General features: G+C 39.8%; 1 protein-coding gene and 1 non-coding gene across 2 annotated transcripts; both read left to right on the top strand.

Annotated features, from left to right (window-relative positions):
* Positions 1-16,300: 16,300 nt before the first annotated feature.
* LOC110051794 (uncharacterized) lies at positions 16,301-18,271 on the top strand. Its single transcript, XM_089273894.1, has one exon. It carries the CDS (start codon positions 16,418-16,420, stop codon positions 18,269-18,271), a length of 1,854 nt encoding a protein of 617 aa, XP_089130020.1. The 5' UTR covers positions 16,301-16,417.
* A 1,203-nt stretch (positions 18,272-19,474) lies between these two features.
* On the top strand, positions 19,475-19,583 carry LOC149103235 (U6 spliceosomal RNA). The gene has a single exon (XR_016202256.1). It is a non-coding gene; the product is annotated as a U6 spliceosomal RNA (small nuclear RNA).
* Positions 19,584-23,766: the final 4,183 nt, after the last annotated feature.

Genomic DNA, 23,766 nt, shown 5'->3' on the forward strand with positions numbered 1-23,766 from the left:
GTGACTTGAAACTGCGAAACTTGCATGGCAGCATTAAATTATTCATGTCATGTGAACTTCTGTTACATTAAGGCATGTTTAACATAACAACTTGGTTTAAACTACAAACAAAATTCCTGTGCCGTCATAAAAAAAAGAGAGGTCCTTACTCCCTTTCAGGGCTGCAGGTCACAATATCCTGAAAAGGTCCCTACTCCCCCTCAGGACTGCAGGTCACAATACCCTGAAAGAGGTCCTTACTCCCCTCCAGGGCTGCAGGTCACAATACCCTGCAAGAGGTTCCTAGTCCTAAGGGAGTTTAGACTCATGGTTACATGGCAACCCATCAATTCTGAGGCTATGGGGCCAAGAGTGCCTGTATGGGAGCACTTCATCCCAACCCAAAGTTTATTTGTGTATTTCAATTAGACAAATCTAAACCGTAGACAAACTCTTTACTACAATTATGCAGTCCTTGAGATTAGGCAAGGCTAATCAGTTCATTCAGTGTCTTTGATGCAGATAAACTGCATAAGTACCAATAGGATTGGTACATATTTACATACATACATACATACACACACACACACACATACATACATACATACATACATACATACATACATACATACATACATACATACATACATACATACATACATACATACATACATACATACATACATACATACATATATTTTTGATGAGGCAGGTCTGCGTCTGGCAACCCAGAGGGCTGGTGTGGACCTGCCATAAAATATATACCGCTAACAGTAACAAAAAATAGCTCCTAACTGTGACGTTTCGTGTAAAGAGATCTCAATACATATTGCTGTGTATCTGAAAATTAGATACAGGTACATTGGCTGTACATAGTAAAGCTAGTCAATGATCTTGTAACATGGGAGCCAAAGGCCCAGCTGAGAAGCTTAAGTAGGATATATAACTATTCATAAATTCACGAACATTGTGTATTTTGTGTGTGACATGCTTAAACCATAGGGTGGGGAGGGAGGGAAAACACGTCATAGAAGAAGGCAAATACAGTTTGCTAGCTCGCAGTGGAGGAATGAATGAACACACCACTTCTGCTCGATGCCTGGGAATTGATTGACAGTGAAATACCAGCCAATTGTGATTGGCTTAGCGTACAGTTTGTGTTACTAATGCATGTGATCACACTAAACTTTGGACTGTGAAATCCTACCCTCCACCTTTTTGCATGTCACACAACCAGCACATAATCACTCATGCTTGTCCCATTAACCTAAATTTATGAGGACATAAATTAATAATTAATGTAGTAATTACATGAATACCTCATTTCCCAAAGGTGTCCACTTATACAGGTTTACCTGTACTCAAAATGTGAAATATTTCAGAGCGGGCGAAAGCACAAAAATAAACCATGTGCGCAGTAACCACAGACACAAGATCAGGTTTAAAGACATTGTTTATTTAAAGTTTAATAAATGAAGGGCCAAAATAGTAAAAAATATCAACAAAAAGAACTCAACTTGATCTGTAAAACTGATAAGAACTCAAGTAATTATATGTTTTTCTTTGCCATGTGACAAAGTAGAGAAAATTGATTACGCAGAAATGAGTTAATTCTTGACTTCAGAGGACAAACGAAACCGAATACAACAGAATTTCTACTCTTTTACAACAACGGATAACATTTGATAAACAGCGGAAAATAACGGCGAAAGACGCATGTAAAATCCAATTTAAAAACAAGAAATCAGATAATTTCTCCACCGCGCGACGAAATAATACAGCACAGCGAAAAAAAGATGAAAGACAAGCCAATTATTTTGAGATAAATTGTATTTCAAATGTGTTAATTTAGCTCCCACTTAGTTCTTTTTCTCAGGGGTGCTGTAGTAGCTGAATAAGACTCCAAAAAATATATTTGAATGAAGCCTACCCAGGTTAACTTTCTACTTTTTCCAGACCCTTTGAGTGTAACCACACATAAAGTTGTCCCGGGTTGTAGGGTTACCCCACCTGTGAAATTTTGCTTGTAAATTCGGGCTATCTTTTGCCCTCCAGCTAGGGTTAACGCGCTTGCAAGGGTAGCCCTCCCTCCTTGTAAACAGGCCCTAAAATCGCATCAAGAGCAACCCCCCCCGAAAAAAAATTACCATTAACCACTTCCTGACTACAGCCAGAAGCTATGTTTTGTCTAGCCGATAAATTTGGCTTATATGTACAAACAAATCCACGGCTTTGAAATGTTCGATATTTCGTTGCTTTCTTGACTTCATGTCACAAAATTTAATTTGAAAAAAGGTTATTTCAAGTTTCTTTCATATTTTAACCTCATGTTCGGAATTTTAGGCTCTTTTTTAATAGTGAACGTATTTGATACACACGTGTTATCTGATTACCATCTCGTCGGGACTTTGCTTCTATTAAATTAAATATTCTCTGTTTACCCCGATGATTGATATGGTTGTATTGTATCATTTCTGTGTGTATAAATTTAAAAAATTACTATATCGCTTGAAAAAATACTAAGGAGTATATTTATTTCTATTAAAGTAAGGGATAGTGTTGACTGAGGTAATTCTGCAGTTTTATGACGGATATCAGCCAGTTTCCCGCTGACGGCCTTAGATGTTAATAATTGTGTAAATAAATCTACTTCTGACATTACGGTAGCACTTAATTAGAAAAAAAAACCTATGAATTGCAGTGCTGTTTGAACACAACAAAAACTCACCTTTTGCCAGACTATTCTAAGATACTTTTTCTCTGTTCTGTTCGTTTCAGAACATTATACGTGTAGAACAGTTTATGGCTAATTAAATCAGTTTCTATTTATGTCATGCACTTTTTCAGCAAATGCTTTATTCCCTCCAGTCCAATTTGGGTTTAAACAAATTAATAACTGAACAATTTTATTTCCATTTTATTTCTCCAATATCGTGCTCAGGACTAACTTACTAGCATTCGGAGTAGGCGGTGCAGGTTTCAAGACAACCCTGGCTTGTGGTGTAACCCGCACCGGATTTCAAGCCAATGAATGTGGGCTTGCAAAAGCGGATTAGTTTCAGTGCAATACGCGCTAAACACAAGGCGAGTCTAGATCTGTTGGCTTGTGTGAACAAACAACTCCTGTTTCGCCAAGGAAACTCACTCCATCACCTAAATGAAATAACAAAGAACAACCAAGGCAGACATAAGGCAGTGCAGTTAAAGGAGTAGGTCACTCCAAAAACTGTGTAATTTTTTTCCATCACCAATAAGTTCACATTGAGTTGAGTTACTCACCATTGTTTTAGCTTCTGAAGTGGATGTGATCCTAATGAAAAAGAAGTGAAATTTCGACACCCGGAGCCGCCATTTTGAAAGTATCTTGAAGGCCAGGCTGCATATCCGTTACATCATTCCGTCTGAATTGGGGCAAAGCTCAAAGGCTAAAGCTCTTCTTTTCTGTTCTAAATTCAGTTGTGAGCTAAAAAATTCGGCCCGGGCGCTAAAACCAGAACCGAAAAGGATAGGGAAAGAGGAGTGACTTTCCTTAACTTGCCTAAAAAGAACAAAAAATTGCCAAGGAAGTGGTTCGAACAGCTACATCGGGATGAGAAATTCATGCCAAGAAAGATCAAAAATGTGTATGTGTGCAACGAGCGTTTCACAGACGACTTTTCACAGACGACTTTTTTATCGATTTGAGCTTGTGGCTGGAAACACAAGAAGGAGGTCATTGAAGAAAAATGCTTTCCGACAATCTTTCAACGGAAGGCCCTTGTAAAGGCACATATTGTAAGCGAACGGTGCATCGCAAGGAACGAAAAGAGGTAGCTATCAGTTATACTTTTCATTTTTAAAAATAGTTTTGCCTGGCAGAACTGTCATTGACTTGATTGGGTAAATATTATTTCTGCACAAGAAATTGAAGCTCCTCGCTGGACTACAGGGCTCGAATTTAAAAAAAAAACCTTGTGGTATTTATGAAAAAAGCTTTTATGTTACAAGCTTTAATTCATTATATTTCGTAGACTGGCGCTAGGGTTTTCGTGTTTTCATGTTCATTGATGCATAGCGACTGCATGCGTTTTTTGGAAGTGATTTATTAAATTTCTTAGGGTACGGTGGGAACTTCAAATGCCTTGCAGATTTCCGTAAAATTACAAGTCAAACTAACCCGGTATGGTTTTCTTTTATCAAAAAAGTATTTTTTCGCTTTATAAATCTCGTGTGGGCCAAAATCAGAGCGTGTTTAATAGTCAGCCTTGACAGCTAGGGATGAGTTAAAATACTTACAAATTTTTAAATGCTGTCTAAGTTCATTTGGAATACAGCGGAAGAAGTAGTCAACTGTACATCAGTCCTATCTACGTATCGATAATTACCGATAACAACTCCTGCTATAACGAAATCCGATATCCGCATGTAAATAATATTTTGTCTGAAATGTGTTACAATTTGTTTTCAATTTTATCAATGCGATTCATCATTAATTAAGGACAGTGTTTTTGCATTCACATCATTTTTGGGAATTAAAGTTGCTAATGAAAGCAAATCTACGGTAAAAAATGAAGCTTTAATTTTACTGCATGCTTTGTCAAGTAACGAGGCAAGTAAACACGACACGTAATACGGATAAACACACTTGCAGAGTGAATTTTCCTTCATCAGCTAATGTTTACACATGTAAAAGTTCCATATACTTTTTTCTTCTATCCAAAATCTATTACATATGCTTAGCTTTCCAACAATACAAATTACAATTCTCACAAAAAATCTTACGTAATGATAAGGAATGTCGTCAATTTCACATTTCACGTCAAAGACGTCGATTTCACTTCGCATCATGTAAAGTCACTGCGTATTTCACAAGAGTCCATGTAGTCCATAAGTGTAAAGAAACCTGGCAAACACGTACGACCCTGGGCAAAAAGTATCCAAATATTATAAGTAAAAACACAGACTTGTGAGGTGGAAAGCATTCGCCCGATTTAAACACACCATTGAAAACTCGTCAGTTTCTGTGATACCAGAACTCCCTCCGCATTGAATCGCCAGTAAAATAAAACTGGAGACAAATCAGATCAAAAGCATTATACTGGGGATTTATTTAAGCCACCAATTCAATTCTGAGAGCAATATACAATTAAAAATAAACTTCCTCTTCCGCTAACTGCATCCATTGCAATTGTACTGCAAAATGTACCTGTTCTCGGCAACAAACACATTCTCTTTGTGTCGGCATGGTTGCACATCTCTCACAAGTACACCACAGAGCATTTTCCAACCAATCGTTCCATTCAACTTGATTATTATCATCCCCAGAATCACTAGCACGTTCTAGCTTCAAGCGCAGCTATACTAAAGCTCAAATGAACAAACACATTCTCGGACGGAATGAGATCATGGATATGCGGCCTGGGGGCCTGTTTCTCGAAAGCTCCCGTAAATACCAGGCCAGTTAATGGGAAACTTTACCGGGCCCGAAATAGCGTTTCTTGAAGCACCCGTAAATTTTCCCGGTACTTACCAGGCCCGTTAAAATAGCGGGTTGTTACCAATCTCTAGCGCGCGCTTCACGCCTGTTCGCGAGAGAAGGAGAAACACTTGGGACTATACGCACACATTCGATTCTGATCGATTCTGTTGTCGTTGCGACTGTGATGCTTTTTGGAGAACAGTGCGAAGTTTAACTTCGAAGTTATCGTTGTGTCAAAGGAGAGCAACTGAGAGAGATCGTCATTTTGCATGGTCATATTATTTGAAAATGATGATCAATTGCCTTTTGTAGCTCGATTCGAAGACTTTGTTCGACAATCTCGCTCTTTTCTAGGAGTGTTGTCTTTTTCCATGATTCATTCTAATTCAGAATGTTCACTGAGCAATCAAACAAGATCTGCGGACCGCTGAGGAAACAGTGTGCACTTGAAAACTTGAAATTTACCTACAAACACTTATTTCAGCAATTTATACTGATAAGAATTTCGCTTAAGTAAGTGTACAGAATATTTGGAATAAGGAAGGATCCTATGAAAATATTTAGGCATGATTTAATTGTTTTCTCCAGCAAACATCATGCGTAATTTTCACTGATCCCAAATCAACTGTCCTAGCATAAAGCAAGCTAAGATCATCAGAAATGCGACTTAAACAATATTATTATGTGATTGGGGAGAATAATTTTAATGTTCTTTATTCTCGTTTATCTATCATGAGTACAATACGCTTCTTCGTGTTTTGTCTAGCTAGAAATGTTATAACCAACATTTGTCAGCATTTGTGCACCGCGCCTAAGGCGACTCTTCGCGATTGCTCTATTATGTTTACTTTTTGTGGAATGTCTGTTTTCTAATTTCCTTCTCCAAAAATAGTAAAAAAGAAAAAATCTGCAATTAAAACACAGCTTGCAGTAAGATCAGGTTTGCATGACAGGAACCCATTTTGATGTTCATACAAAGAAGCCTTTTCAAAAACGTGTGGCGAGTGAGCGGCGTTTACATGACAGTGTTTATCTATTCATTAATTTTTTTTCCCTCCATTTGTTGGTTTTGAAAAGCAATAAAATAGAATGTCACAGTTATATAGCGCTTCCATGCAAACGCCTTTAAACGGAAAAAAACAACAACAGTTATATTTACCTGGGTTTCAGGAGCCAGTGGGCAGCTTCTCGCCGTGTTTCTCTCCAATTCCTCCTTTAGCTCCTCAACGAGCCACTCTATTCTTGCTCGTGAGAGCCGAAATCGTTCAATGACTTCCCAGTCAGCCATATCGGCTAGATAGGGGCGTCTTTGAACCAAAAGAAAGTCCACCCCCAGCCGCCATTTTGTTTGGTTTTGCAACATTTGTGACTCCCCGGTAACTTTACGGTAGGTCACGACCTCCCGTAAATTACCGAGTAAGTTACCGGAAAAATTAACAGGATTGAAAATAACGGGAGCTTCGAGAAACACCTGAAAAGTTTACGGGGAGTTACCGGGTGACTTACCGGGCCCGATAATTTACCGGGTCTTTCGAGAAACAAGCCCCTGGTCTTCGAGATCCTTTCAAAATGGTGGCTCCCGGTGTTGAACTTTTCACTTCTTTTTCATTAAGATCGCGTCCACCTCAGAAGCTAAAATAATGGTGAGTAACTCAACTCAATGTGAACTTTTTATTGGTGGTGGAAAAAAATACACGGTTTTTGGAGTGACCTACTCCTTTAATTTTTGAAATGAAATCATATCATAAACGGCATGAGAGATTGATTTTGAAATAGTAATAACTTACCTTGAACAATTACAACTAATTTGCAAAGGAAAGCTCTTCTAAATTTTCACAAAACAGGTAAAACAACAACGCTACGCCAGAAGCAGTGGCCGGCGAAACAACTCGAAAACACCAGTACCTACTCCTAGAGTTTTGTCACATGCCATCTCGTCCTCAAAGTGACTGACTGACTGACAATCAAGATTTGCCTCTGACTTAGGGGTCTGTATGCATGCATGGCATGCATAAGACCCCAAAACTCACTGCTACTGGCTGGGAAAATAAAGAATGAAGAAAAAAAGGAATGAAAATTTTACTTGCTTTGGTGATTGGACAAGAAGTGGATCTTTCTTTTATAATTGTCTCGGTCTCTGAAAGGAGGATAAACAGATAATTTCATGAATGTTTCCAATGGTGTCACATCTCATGTATTCTCTTACCGTTGCTTTTTGCACTATTTCTTAACAATGTCAGTGGGCTTTAACTTTAACTTAACCTACGGATTAAAACCTTGAGTCAGTGGCATCAAAATTGCCACTGATTTACAGACGATCCATTTTCCAAGTTGAGTGGCTCATAGCCACTTGATTTGTTGTGCTGATAATAGAGATTGATCTGCAGTTTGTAAAGTTGTATGTTACTTTAGTTAACTGTAATGCAATGACTTTACATCTTACTTTTTTCCTAGTTCAGTTTGGATTTATGGAATCTAGAATAAGTTGCACATATAACTTTAAAAATATATCTTTGTCTTTGGTCTAGACGAATTTTAAATACAGTATTTTCCATTGAGATGCAGCAATACAAAGTCTTCTGAAGTGCTGTGCTGTGAATTCATCACAGTTGGACAAAATTAACTTTGTCCAGTATGAATTTGAACAAACATGTGTCAGAAGTTGCAGTGTAAATAGCTGACAATTGGAGGGGATTATACTAAATATTGCTGAATGATGACTTTCACAAACCTCTCGGTGAATACTTCAAAAGTGTCAAACAAAAAGCCCTCCGACTGTCAAACTATAGTGTAAAGTGAGAACTCAAGTCATAGAGCAATTTATAAATCTTCATTCTGTACCTTTTTTCAGTGACATTGAAGCAGAGATAAGTTTGTCATAATCATTACATGTAAGGTGAAAAGGCAAATATGTCTCTCAATATACATGTCTGCATGTATGCACATATGCTTCATGAGTATATTTGAGTTAATGAATTTTCCTTGTTATGTTCCTTCGGAGATATAATTGTTGTTTTCTATAGGTTTTACAGCTTGCAATAGAGCAAGAGTTTTTTTTAAAATTTGTTTTTGCCTCCTCTCCATACGTGTCCATGTGACTTTGCTTTCATGGACAAGCTGGCTCCAATTTATCCCATCCTGGAAAGGACCATGATTAGAGGCAAAAAAATTCCATAAACAGGTGCCTCTCCCTGGGAATGGGCAAGTTACATCCATGGAAGTTTTTGATCTTCTTCACAAAGAAATCATCAGTCTTACAGGGTTCTCCCGAAAATTTGAAGTAGAGGGAGAATAACTTTGAGTAGGCGGCAGACAATGCCAATAAAAAGATGTGGAATGGTTTTATTGGAGTCACGTGGAGGGGGGGGGGGAGGTGCGACCGCAACCTTTTATTGGGGGGTCTGGGAGCCTCCCCGAGAAAATTTTGAAATTGGGGTTCTTAAAAGTGCATTTCCGTGTATTTTAAGCAATAATGATTTGTTCCTTTGTTAAAGAAAAGCAATTTCACCGAGAAAAAAGAGGAAATCTTTGCAGTTATTTGTTCTCGAAAATCCTCCATGTGCGAGCCAAGCACTGGGTTGCATGTCGTTGTGTTTAGAGAACTAATTAAATTATGGGTACATTCACTGGAGATAAAAGAACTAATTTTAATTATATTTTTGAAAGAAAACAACGTATGACCTTCGTTTGTGCCATATCTATTTTCTTTTCAATTTATCCCTGGTACTGAACAGCGATTGCTGGGTTTTTCGCTTCATTTTCAGAGGAAAAACTGAGCTTTAACTAAACCCCGGCTGTCAAATATTTCAGTGCTACCGTCACGGCTCAGTGCCCACGTTATGTTTTTGGCGGCAATTCTCACGGCCCGAATGATTCCAGTTTTCTTTTATCTTACAGCTATAAGAGTTGTATTTTTTTAATCGCTACGTATTTGTTGAGAAAATTAGACATATTGTTTTTATGCTTAATGTTATTGACGGATAGGCTCACATTGTAACAATTAAAATTTTTTTATAATTTATTTCCTATAAGTAGCCAGCGCGCCAAGGGCGACTAGACGGCGAATTTCGTAGGTTGCCGGAGCTTACGGAGATTCTGGTCTTACCAGATATGGAATTGAGTTGGTTGAATAACTAATTTAGTGACAATAACTTTTAAACATTTGAGAAGACTATGCCACATTTTTGACAAGTTTGAGGATTGCCATCAATTTTAGAAGCAACTTGGAGATGGAAAGGGGTAGTTGCAGCTCATAGTTAGCAGTGAGAAGGAAGGAACGTTAGAATAAAAACAAAATAAAATGCTGATGGTCAATTTGCAATGTGGTTATTGCAATAGCTTTGGCAGAAGGCAATGGTATGGGTCGCACTTGGGAAAAGTTTTCATCTTTGCCGGCTAAAAAACCACAAAAATTTGAAACTGCAACCGGAAAAGAAAACTCTTAGACAGAAACGGAGGGTTGCACTAGTGGGAGATAATTGTCAGTAACCAGATACTAGATACCACGTTGTTTACCCACGTGCTTTCGAAAGACATGATATTGATTGCGATCTAAACCGAAACAAGTATGCGTCCCATTGAAGGAGTGCTCATAGTTATTACGGTGATTCTCCTTCTGTTTGTTCAGCTTAACCTACAGCAGTTTGTTGTCTTTCACTTGATGTACGAGCGATGGGCAGGCGAATGTTTGACGGTTTTAACAGTGGCCATGATCCAAGGAAGAAATCGATGTCGATGAAGAATAGCTCGATCACCGCGTGCCTGATCAGTTCCCCGTCTGCTAGGTCATGGTTTGATCTGCACTACTACGACGTAACAGTACCAGGAAATTTTTTTTCGTCAGCAGCTTCGAGTTACAAGAAATTCATTCAACCGTATTTTAAACATCCTGGGACACCGTTTAGTATGGCAGCCTTCCCGTTTGAGAGACCCATTGCCACCAGAAAAAATTCTTGCGTTAGGACTCTATCGCCTGGGTCATCGGAATTCTTATGTAAGCATTGGGCCGTCTTTTAATGTTGGCAAAGCAACAGTGGTTGAGGCTGTACAAGATGTGGTGGAAGCCCTTTACGAAGTGCGCAATGAGTACATCAAATTTCCAGAAACTGAAGCAGAAACTCTGGGAGCTGCAGGAACTTTCGAAGAGCTCTCAGAGCTACCAAACATTGTTGGTGCGATTGATGGTTCGCACGTACAAATAAAAGCACCAAAGGACAATGCAGTCGATTATTTTAGCAGATATCAACAGCATGACTTTATTATCCAGGCAGTAGTAAATGGTCCAAAAATGTTCCTAGATTTTGCATGTGGCTATCCCGGAAGCATGCATGACGCCCGAGTTTTGCAGTGCAGCTCAATCTTTAGGAAAGCTGAGCGAGGAGAAATCCTTTCTGCACCAACTGTTCACATAAATACCTAGTTGGGGATAGTGCATATCCACTTAGCCCCTGGTTGATGAAACCATACCCTGAAGGTACCAGAGATCGTGATGAAATTAGATTTAACAAACAACTTTCCTCTGCGAGAGTTAAAGTCGAATGTGCATTTGGCTTACTGAAGAGTCGATGGAGAGTATTGCAGAAACGTTTCGATAGTAGCGTTGAATTTGCAATTAAAAATGCAATAGCTTGCGCAGTTCCTCACAACCTGTGCGTCCAATGGTGGGACGACTGGGAAGAAGAAGATAACGATGACGACAACCCCTCTCCTCCTAACGTGGGGCCCAATGTCATTCGGGATGGAGACAATATGAGGGAGATTCTAAAGGACTATATTTGTAATTGAATCTTAGTTTTCAATGCTGCCTGATTGTATTTCCATTTTAAAATCAAAGGACAGTAAGTTTGTTTCGGTTAAGTTAACGAATGCTTATAATTATTTCCAAAAAGATCACTCTTTGTGAATTAAGAGTCCCTGTCCATAAAAATGGAAAATAACTCGGCAAGGGTCGAAAATTCGATTTTGCTCATATTTTCATGGTAGATAGGCTAGGGCATGACAAAAACTACTGGATAGTTTTTTTTGTCAAAATATCCTTTTATTTCAAAGAAATATGCAAATTACCAACTTCCGTTAAAATCGTCATTTGACGCACCATTTTCTTAAGCAAGTTTGAGAGCCTCGCATGCAAAACCACATCATTCTTCCGTCTTTAAAACACTCAAATATTTTTGTCCAATGTTTAAATGTGTACTGGGTTGGTTTTAGGGAATGTTGCGTTGTCTTTTTGGATGCAAAATAATTAAATTTCGAAGACATGTATTTCATTCACTTAAAAGTACTTCGTGAATATAATTGATTTTCACCATGTGCGAAACCTTCAAATGGATTAAGCTTCTGGTGGTTGAATCGCAGAAGGATGATCTACAGATTCCTGTAAAAATTTCTTTGGGCAAATGATTGAGTTTTGCAGGACATATGGCCTGCCACTCGTTTGTTGCTTTCTTCAACCGATGTTCCTTCGACAATGGATCGCATGATCTTGCCTATCTTTCCTTGACCCATCCTTTGTGCTTTGTACCAAATGTTGCACTTTGGCTTGTAGTTGATGTAATTTCCGTGCTCAAATATCTGAGCATCTCCAAGTGTAATAGAGACCATTGTTCATTTATCTGCAGCCCAGAAGATAGATATTGAGATTTCAATGTGTAATAATAATGAGAGCATTTATTTGCTTAATAGAAGTTCCATTGTGTATGCTATTGAAAAGCAGAAATCTAAACGAGTTCGTACACTAATTCAAAGAAGAAGAAGAAAAGCTACTGACAAATGTGAAAAATTGCTCACTTCTAATTCAAGTGATAACCTTATTATCAATATCGTATCTTAACTTTATATAACCCTGTCATCTTAATCTTATCCTAACATTGTATACGTTTTACTAGAAAAATGTATAGCCAAATGTCACGCTTAGATGCTGAGTACATCATGCTCTCTTGTAGAAAGCCGTTACATATGTATTAAGAGTGGATGTCTCTAAAAATCAAAGAAAAATAAAAAAATCGCGGACATGGTCAAAAATTCGTTTCGTCCCATTTTTTGTCTACAGGTAGCTATAGGTACTAGCTAAAGTGAAATGAGGTTAGTTTGTGTAAATATTAATTTTGACGGGAATAAACCGTTATGAATTGCATGATCGAAAATGAGTGAGTGCAAGCTTGAAATTATGTAATTTTCAGGCCGACCTTAGATGAACTAAAATGTGACAGCAGGAATTGTCTAGCTACAAATATGTACAGTTGGCCTTCCTTTACCAAGATATACCGATATTTTTTGTATTGTGTCCTTCCTGATGAAACCACGGGTTAATTACCAGAGGAAGTCTTCGCCATTTTTAATTCACGTCAAACCCGGCCTAATATATTGTGGCAAAAATGCATGTGGTAGTGTCTCAAAATTTCCAGCAATACTATCACGAGGGCTTGTAAGGTAGGTCTTCAAATTTATTGTTTCATTTTTCTGGTATCTTCTACTGTTTCAATATACCAACCAACCAAACTTCGGTAAAATTGTAAATGGCGTCATATTGAAATGAACAAAATCAACATTGTAGTGACACAAGCAAACCATTGTTTGAGTCGCAGCCGCACTTAGCTTGTTATGTTTGCTTTGATATCAGTAGTTCCTTACCTTAGAAATCTTTTATAGGCCCTTATTATGCCGCTTGGAAGATACTTTCGAAATACTGTCCTCTGCAAGTTGGTGTAAAGGGGGCCGAATAGCGCACTCATTAAAGCCACTGAGCTGGTGATGAGTAAACTTTAAAAGTTACTTGTCGTCATTTTCTATAGCGTGTCGCAGCCCAATTTCGTTTAGTCCACTTTGATCCTAATTTTGGCTTTTTTGACGTCCCACACACAAAAGATCCCGCGCAACACGGCAGGCACCGCTAGCGATTTGCTGAGGTTCCTGTCTGCGTGTCGACTGCGTGACATGTGATAATCTGTCACGTAACCAGATCAACTAACAATACATTCTGCAACACAAATAAAATCTAGACAAATATATTGCCGTCATGAACAAAAAAGATACAACAAAGAAACAGACTTTACAAAATGTCACAAATTTAAAACGTACAGTGAAAACTTTATGGAACGAAAATAACGATTTAATTTTCCCACGGGAAACAAATGTAATCAGTTATCGAAAGTAAACAAAAAGCAAAAGTGTAATGATCGTTGGTGAAAGGAATAAAGATAACGGTTGCTTAAACTCCACGGCAGAAAAAAAATCTCTTGTTCTTTCCTTGATATTGTTGGTGGCATTTGTGGTGCAGAGGAACGCGCAAGGCATCCGTCCACTCAGACAGTATCGCTGTCATCGTGCAGCAAGGATATCAGAAGCCACAAGGGTTTTTTACAGTTTTCAGGTGTTGAGACAGAGATAGAACTTATCTTAGCAAGAAGCGGGGTTTTCGTGAAGCCCGTCAATTTTTCGGAAATGACTGTTTGCCCGTTACATCGATCAACCCTTGGAATCGGATGGAGAAGAGCTAGTAGATTATGTTCTGTGCCTCAGGATGTCTCCGGTCACAAAAAGGAATCTGAAAAGGTACCCGCAGCAGAAAGGGGAATTAGTTTGCAGCACTCAATACACATTTTTGAGCTTACGAAAAACCTCGTACCTGTCGGATCAGGAAAGCAATTGCAATGTTTATTCTCACTTTATGCAAGGATAAACATCTGTATAGCCTCTCATTTCATGCAGGGTACTTGGCGGGAATCACAGACTTCATATCATAGTAAATGGCTTGAACCCAGGAGTATCAGTAGTTCGTATAGTGTGATCGTCCGGATGAGTGTAGTTCTGAAAAGAACAGTTGTTGGTGACTCACCAACAACAGTTCTTTTCAGAACTACACTCACCCAGACGATCACACTATACGAAAGACTTAATATCCTTACTTCAAATCACTTCACTGCCACGTAAAATAACGCCAAGTTTAACAGCAAAATTATTTTCATGTCTCACGAGTTTTCAGGATTTTTGCAAATACTTTTACGTCAGAATCTTGTTCAAACATTGGTATTTACTCAGCATTTTCACCTTCTTCAAGACTTATTCAATAGGGGAAGACTCGAATTGAAATATTTTACAGATATTAGAATTCCTTCTAACAATGCTCGGAAAAAAGGAAAGGAACGTAAAAGACTGACTTGTGACAAGGTAAAATACAGATTGCGTAATCAATTTAAGGTTTGTGGGGCTTTTTTCCTGGGCTAGGTTTGTTCTTTTGCCACATTCAGAGCTATTTGTTCAAGGGGGATGTGTAAAGTAGAAAAGAATAAATTAATCCTTTGTCTCCAAATATTAAAGGAATTTGTGTACGATGTCGACAGTCTCTGGCAAAAACAAAAAATCAGTTAGAATCGCAGGACTTGGGTGCCACAGGAGGTGTGGAAAACAACACAGAAGGTCTATGTGGTCTATGCTTGGTGAGTTTCTTCAAAGTGTTTATGAAAATATTCAATCCAATATAGTTAATGAAAGTGGAAAACCTTAACGCATTCTCTGAATTCTCCCTTCTCCGCATTTTTCTGGGGTTCAACCCATGTGTGAGAAGGGCGTGTCCAGGATAACTTGCATGCACATCCTCAAAACACCGCCATTGCCGCCCGTCAACGACTGGGCAAGACCATACATGGCACAAGAATTGGAAAAGCGTGCCCTGCCCGGATAGCCAATCACATCCCAGAATATAACCAAATAATAAAGGTTTTAAATTAATATATGGCTTCTCAACTTTTTTTCTAAATGCTCCAAATGGAAATAATACTGAGTAGTAACTGGATAAAGATATCAGGATAGGTTACCAGTCAATTAAATTAATTATCAAATATTGCTTTCCAGCTCGCTTGCGACTTGTGCTTTTATACACGACACCCCGCGCTTGCACACGGTTGATCTCATTTTGAAGCCATCCAAAGCAATGTGTTCACTTTTTTGTCAGGTTGATGAACAAGCGAGTTACTTCGATATTCCTGCCATTACTTGTCCTGTAACTGTTGGTGATGAATCACTGCCAGAAGATTCCACATCCAGACGGCAGAGCCTTTTTTTCCGCAAGAAGATTCCGAAGAGAGTGATGAAAGCTCCAGTCTAGACAACGAGTCCCAGGTGTAGCTTAATCGCTTCTTACAGCTTCGAGACGTCAGTCCAGTACGTCACACGTTATCAGTGCCGCGGAATACAGCGCACGAGCGTACTAAACGCAGATACCTACGGAAAGCTCAACAATGTATATCTGCAATGCTTGATGTCCTGGCACCTGAAAATTCGCAAGAACTGTGGACAGAGCTTTGTGATCGTCATGCTGTAAGCAGAGAGAGTCAGGTTGTGGTCGAAGGCAGAAGCGAAAAAGAGATGGAGCTTCTTAGTGCATTTGCTGAGAGCTACTTGAACGTGCAACATTGGAGCACCAGACGACAAATACTCTCTTTGATGGCAGATAAGTTATCCCTTAAGGAGATGAGAGAGTTTATTCCAACCGTTACTAGCTATGCTACAAGATTGCCCGACGCCACAGGCTGTTACATGGAAGAGCTGCTCCTCTTCCAAACCAGGAGAAAAAGAGAATCAGGATTGAACCTGTAAAATTAGAACATTTTGTTTCTTTCATAACGAGTCCACACGTAATTCAAGATGTTCCTTTTGGGGAAAAACCAGAGCGCATTGTCCAGCAGTATCAACAATACTGCTGTGAAACCAACTTTGATCCTATGAGTAAGAGAACCCTACAGAGAGTTTTGGCCGTGTGTTCTTCATCTGTTCGCAAGTCTCTGCAAGGACTTGACAACTTTTCAGCACAAGGAGCGGAAGCATTTGATCATTTAGAGAAACTTGACGACAAGCTTGTCATTTTACTTTTTTTTTTATAGGTACATGCAGTGGAGTCCTCTGAGGTTCCCGATCATTGTCGAATTTATGTGCTAAGTGATCCAAGCAATGTAGAATTTCGGGGCTCCTGCGACCATCTCCACAATGAGTCGTGTGCAGTGTTATGAGTTAGAGGAAGTCATGCGTACCATAGAAGATGAGTGTTCAATTGCGCTCTCGTCAGCAGAAGATCAAGCTGACATGCTGCATACTATCAAACAGGCAAGGGATGATATCATTAGCTGGAAAGCCCATGAGCTACATTCAGTCCACCAGGCTGAAGCAAAGCATTCAGTTTTAGCCAAACTCGACAGCCCATCGGTGCTGTTAGTCCAGGACTGGGCAATAAAATATATGCCCCGAAAATATCGAGAGGCACAGTCAGATTGGTTTGCGAAGCGAGGATTACCATGGCACATTAGCGTTGCCATAAGACGGTCACAGGGTTCTGAGCACTTTGAATCGCAGACACTTGTTCACGTATTTCAAAGCTGCGCCCAAGATGGTGTGACTGTGGCTTCGATAATGCTTGACTGCCTCACTACCCTGAAAAAGGAAATTCCAGACCTGGAAATGGCTTATTACAAACAAGATAACGCTGGCTGTTATCACAGTGGAAATTCAATCATCTCAGCTAAGCTGGCCGATGATGCCGTAGGAGTGGCTGTATTAAGAAACGACTTCTCGGACCCTCAAGGTGGAAAGGGGATATGTGATCGCAAAGCAGCAACAATCAAAGGAGACATTGGAAGGTACGTAAACGAAGGCTATGATGTCATCAACGCTTTACAGCTCAAAACAGCCATTGAGTCTGGCCAAGGAACCACAGGAGTGAATGCAAGCTATGTTGCTGCCAAGCTGTCAAGCACCTTTAATATCAACTGGGATGGCATAAGCTTACTCAACAATTTTGAGTACGATGAAACTGGCGTACGAGTGTGGAGAGCATTCAATGTGGGTTTCGGTAAAGAAGTGCCATGGGCAAAGTTCGAAGGAGTCATGGAGCAGCCCGAAAAATTGGAAATCCTAGAACCCCCATCGCAGAATGTAAGTAGCGCACCGCCGTTCAAGATTGTGAGACATCGACATATCAAGAAAAGCTCTGTCAGAGCAGATTTCTCAACTGAAAACGAAAACCAAGATCAAAGCAGTATTGGTCAAAATAAGCCAGATGACATGCTTTTCCCATGTCCAGAGGATGGATGTGTAAAAGCATACAGTCGCTTTGCAAACCTCCAGACACACCTAGATACTGGAAAACACCAAATGATGCTCGAACAGGAAACTCTCTACGATAGAGCTAAAAGAGAATATTCTTCCAAGCTGACAGAGGGATGCAGTCGAATTCCAAGCATTCAAGTTACTGTCCAAGCAAAGAGTGATGCCTTGCCGCCTCTTCCAATGGGTTGGGCCCTAAAGAAACAGTCCGAATTCTTAACTGACCAATTTCAAAAAGGGGAGCAAAGTGGACGGAAAAGCGATCCACAGGAATTTTTGAAAGCAATGAGCTTAGCAAGAGACCAAGCGGGGGAACGCCGATTTCAACCTGATGAAGTCTTTACGTTGCAGCAGAGTAGTGGCTTCTTTAGCCGTCTATCAGCAAAGAAGCGAATAGAAGTTACAGCCGCCGGTAACGAAGCAAAAGCTAGTGAAGTCTCAGAAGTGGCCATGGAGAGTGCTGACGAGGACGAAATTTCCGCCGAAGCTGAGAGTCATCTATCTGCTGTGTGTGCAAATGTGATGAGAGATGTCGCTATTCACCATCCGATTGTATCTTTTGATCTTAACATCTGCGAACTTGTACAAAAACGTACACTCACAACTTTAAGAGTGGATAGGCTAAGAGACATGTGCATCGACCTTGGGCTGGATATTTCTGACTCACCTCAGAAGAGGAAAAAACCATACATCGCACGACTCACGCAATTAGTCCAGGAGTGTACCTGCACTTCCAAGTAACTGAGCAATGTACGTTTCACAAATAACTGATCCGCTGATTATAAAAGGCGGTGCGTATACAATTTTTAAGAGGGCGTTGCGTGACAGCAGAGTTCTACATATCACATTTCAGTCACTCGAGCTCGCCACTACTTGTGGCATCTCTTGCAATTTGTGTTGACGATTTTCAGTATATTCGAAACTGGCGATTGCAGAAGGCGCAGAAGGGATGCAAATGCTCGAATTCATGTTCACTGGATGCGAAGCAAACGTAAACTAACGGCTACGTGGCAAATTTAACATGCTGCGTGCAATTCAATTGTTCAACCTGTTGTTTGCAGAATTATGCAGAATTATGGCGCGATTCACAGGGTAGGAAAAGTCGAAATTTGTTTCTCCTGTCTCAGTATATGAAATAAAGTGTAGTTGTAGCCATTTTAATATGTTTCTAGTCATTTCAATGGCCAGTGAAGATGTAACTGACCAAAACAGTTATTTGTGTACAACGCATTTAATTTTGTTATTATGCATCTCATTATGGCGTCATAGCATTTAACCGAAATACGGCCAGTGGTCATCTTTTGATTGTCAAAGGTCCCAAAGAAATAAAACCCAGATCGTAAAGAACTATCTTTCAAGGCTTCCTGGTAGTGTTATTGTAAACTTTGACCCACTACCACATGTATTTTTGCCAAGCTATTCTAGGCCACCTTTGCCTTAATTTCAAAAGGCCAAAGATGTCGTCTCTTAACAGAGACGTAGCTCCTCAAGGAATAACACGAGACAAAAACTATCACTTTGTTTCGATAAAGCAAGTTTAACTCTATATTTCTATAGCTAGAAAAGTCCTTCTGTTACATTTTTGTTTGTATCACAACTGCCTGAAAAGTGCATAATTTCAGGATCGCGCTTGGTGAAATTTGAGCAATTAACCAGCCGCAAGTTTTTAACAGTTTATTCCCGTTAAAGTGCATATTTCAAACATCTAACCCCATTTCCTTTACTTTACTATATAAGGCTACCTACAGGCAAAAAATGAGCCAAATCGATTTTTGGCCGTGTCCGCGATTTTGTTGATAATCTTTGATTTTTACTGACATTTACTCTTAAAATACTTATGTGTTAACTTTCGATATTTAAAAAGCCCCTCCTGAAGCGAAATCCCTGGCTGAGCTGTAGAAAAGCTACCGACATATGAAATATTGCTCACTTCTAATTCAAGTGGTGCTCGCTTAACGGCAGCACATATACTAAAATTGGAACGATACAGAGAAGATTAGCATGGCCCCTGTGCAAGGATGACACGCAAATTCGTGAAACGTTCCAAATTTTTTAGTGGAGGCACGGTGGCCTCATGGTTAGTGCGCTCGTCTCCGGATTGAGTGGTCCGGGTTTGAGCCCTGGCCGGGGACATTGTGTTGTGTTCTTGGGCAAGACACTTTACTCTCACAGTGCCTCTCTCCACCCAGGTGTATAAATGGGTACCAGCGAGCTTAATGCTGGGGGTAACCCTGCAATGGACTAGCATCCCATCCAGGGGGGAGTAGAAATACTCCTAGTCGCTTCATGTTACAGAAACCGGGATAAGCTCCAGCCTGATGGGCCACTTGGCTCGCATGCAGACTTTACCTTACCTTACCTAATTCAAGTGATCACCTTACTATTATCATTATCGTATCTTAACATTCTAAAACCCTGTCATCTTAATCTTATCCTAACATTGTTTACGTTTTAATACAAGAATGTACAGCCAATGTCATGCTTAGATGCTGAGCACATGATGCTTGTTGTGAGCGTGACCATGTTCTTTGGTGGGTTAAAACATCAGAGACAGCAACTGGAACTCAAGTTTTATTCATACACGACGAAAACTTCTACATCACAACATGAACTCGTGTAACAATTCAATATGGTGCAATACATAACCTCAACCTGGTGTTGAGCTTACAACTACTTCTGGTCTACATAGTTCCGGTTTACATAAGTTGAGTTTGTATCTTAACGCCCCCACTCAAACACAACTTGGGGTTTACTAAATCAAGTTAACCCAATAATCTATCAAGTTTAGCTCTGGTGACAGGCTTGGTGAATACATCTGCAACATTATTGTCTCTTGGTATATAGGCCAACTCAAGAACTTCATTCTGGATTTCAAGTCTCACATAATGATATTTCACATCAATGTGTTTTGATCTTTGGTGATGTATAGGATTATTAGCTAATGCAATTGCTCCATGGTTGTCTACGTACATACAAACACTCTTACAAGGGAGACACATTAGATCACTCAAAAGTTGGGTAAGAAACTTAGCCCATTGAGTAGCCATGGCTAATGCCACATACTCAGCTTCACATGTAGACAGTACTACAATGGTTTGCTTTTTGCTTTTCCATGAGATCAGTGAACTTTCATTACATAACTTGAATGCATAGCCACTAATACTGCGCCTATCATTAGACAAAGCCCAGTCTGAATCACTGTATCCCACTAGTTTTGGTTGACTTGTCTTGACAAACTTCAAGCACCTGTTTGGAGTTCCCTTTAAATACCTTAGCACTTGCTTAGCCATCCCAAAATGTGACTCTTTGGTTTTGACAAATGCTGGGATAAATATGTTACAACATAACACAAATCAGGTCTAGTGCAAGTCATGAGATAGATTAAACTTCCAACAATTTCATGATACAAATTTGTGTTTTCAAGATCACTTTCATTGGTTTCACTGGCTTTGTTTGCACCTGGTTCACATGGGACTGCTTTTGGCTTGCAATCTGACATTCTGATTTTTGACAAAATTTTCTCCACATACTGACTTTGGTTCATTTCAATACCATCACCTTTGCACTTGAACTGAATACCCAAAAACCAAGAAAGCACCCCTAGGTCTTTCATTTTGAATCTCACCATCAGGGACTCTTTTGCCTCTTTCAGTACATCTGTGTTGCTAGCTGCAATAATAATGTCATCAACCCACACAATTGCAACAACATGACCACTTTCAGTAGTCTTGATACACACACATGGATCAGCTAGAGATTGCACAAAACCATCCTGAGCAAAATGCTCATGTAACATATTGTTCCAGTTACGACCACTTTGCTTTAGACCATACAATGATTTTCTCAATTTACACACAAGTTTCTTCCCATTGGGACCTTTTCTCCCATAACCTTCGGGTTGTTCCATGTATAACTCACAGTCGATGGGAGCATTCAAATAGACTGTTTCAACGTCCATATGATGTACTACCATACCCTTTTGAACGGCTAACTGCATTAACGTGCGAACTGAGGTTATACAGGCAGTTGGTGAAAAAGTCTCGTAATAATATACTCCGGGGACTTGCGAGTAACCCTTGGCAACAAAACGTGCCTTGCACTTTTTTCCCCATTTGGACCTGGTTTTATTGCATAGACCCACTTCCCCCACTGAGATTCGACCTTCTGGTAGAGAGGTGAGCTCAAATGTTTCATTCTCCCATAGTGCATTAAACTCTTCATCAATTCCTGATGTGTAACGCGATAAGAGTAATGCAATAACACGGTTCGTTTTTGGCATAAGAGAGAAGTTTATTCGAATAAAACCTACAAGTACAGTATAACTAACAAATAAACCTCTCTGACCCACGGAAGGGTGGGCTGGGTAAATGAAAATTTTGGTTATACTACAGCAGATAATGCTCTGATCCCTTAACCAGACTAACTACAATGCAACTGAAAAATCATGCGATATATAGCAAGTATGCGTGCTATTGATACTCGATACTATCAATTATCTAACAATAACATCCGTGCCCTCTCGCCGAAAAAGGGAATTAAATATTTTGAGCCGGAAGTCCCAAAATGGACCCATGGCATCCTTCCAGCTACTGGAATCTGGGGATGAGATTGCATCTTGGTATGATTGGGGAGCATTGGTTATTCTGTGGCAAAAATCAATTGTTCAATTTGCAGCATCATCAACTGCATCATTCAGATCCTTCCCAGTTACATAATCATCAAGGTATTTTGGTCTGACATGATCTCTGATAGGATAACACCTAACATTGGCGACCTCATTTTCATGTATTGGGATTTCAGGTTCTGGTTCAGCAGAATCAGGCAACAGTTCAACACTTTCATCAACATGGTCAAGCCTCTTAGTGAACTTGACACATCGGATTTTCTTGATAGTATTTTGATGTGGTTAATACACAAGAAATGCAGGGCTGGACCTGTCATAGCCCACAAAAATACCTTTCTCAGCTCGAACATCCAGTTTGGTTTTGTTCTGTACATATGCATAACACACTGTACCAAATACGTGCATGTTGAACAAATTGGGTTTGATACCTGTCAAACACTCATACGGAGTTTTACCTGTTCTATGGTTGTAGCATCTGTTGCGTATATGTGCTGGCGTCAGGACTGCATACATCCACAACTGTTTAGGTAACTCTGCTCCAATTAACAAACATCTAGCCATATCAAAGAGGGACCTCCAGGTTCTCTCGGCTGTTCCATTCTGATGGGGTGAATAGGGGGCTGATTGCTCATGTTTACCCCCTAAGAGTGCAAATTGGCACACAAGGTCACAACTTTGTGAGTATTTCATAGATTTCTATGAATTTTTGCCATGAAAATTGTCTTGTGAAGATCTGCTCATTGAAGTCATAAAATTTTGACCCTCTCCCATCCAAGACATGGTTGACCACCCCCAGAAGTTTTAAGTTCCTTTTTCGGGATGCGAATGGAATGCAAGACTTGTTTCATGTCAAGCTATGCATTAAGAGCTGCTAAATAAGCTATAGTTTAGTGGTATACCTAATATAGTAGAAGATTGACACATTTTTGAAGTCGTTTATTTTCCCATTTTAACACGATTTCTCACAAAATGTCTACCTCCTTCATAACTGCTGATGTCAATTCTTAAATAAGCTGATTAGTGGCTTTCAAATGGCATATTGTACACAGGCAGTGTCTTTATTTGTCGATTTGTGAAAAACTGGTGTTTGCCTTAAGGGGAAAAGGGTTAAACTAGTGGAACTTCATCTTGTCGTCCGTCTCGTCGTGCTGCGAAACAATGGCCGAAAAAGTTTTGTATTCCACAGGAAGACCTTTCAGCACCATGGCTACCAAAAGACAATCACTGACTGGCTCTCCGGCGGATTTCAGCGGTGCAGCTGCAGTCTCAGCGCGTAGAACATAATCCGTAATGGACTCATCGTGCCTCTTCTGTAGCGAGGTAAGTTCAGTGGACAGGGGCAAGAACACATGGCTTACTTTTGCCCATGTAATGATTCCTCAGTATTTGCAAAGCTTTCCTGCCATCGTCCCTGGCATCTCTCATAACTAAGGACAGGCTCCGATCACCTAAACACTGGATAAGTCGAGCAAAAGCGTCAATGTTCTTGCTCACATTGTCTTCTTCTGGCTCGTTCTCCTCCAGGATAGCATCGTGGAACTTTATCTCCCACAGCTCATATTTGGCTTCATCACCATCGAACAACAACCTTCGACTGGGCCCATAACCTGTT

Source organism: Orbicella faveolata, unplaced genomic scaffold, assembly GCF_042242905.1.
Source record: "Orbicella faveolata isolate gen_17 unplaced genomic scaffold, um_ofav_v1 contig_35, whole genome shotgun sequence".
In the NCBI taxonomy this organism is placed as follows: Eukaryota; Metazoa; Cnidaria; class Anthozoa; order Scleractinia; family Merulinidae; genus Orbicella; species Orbicella faveolata.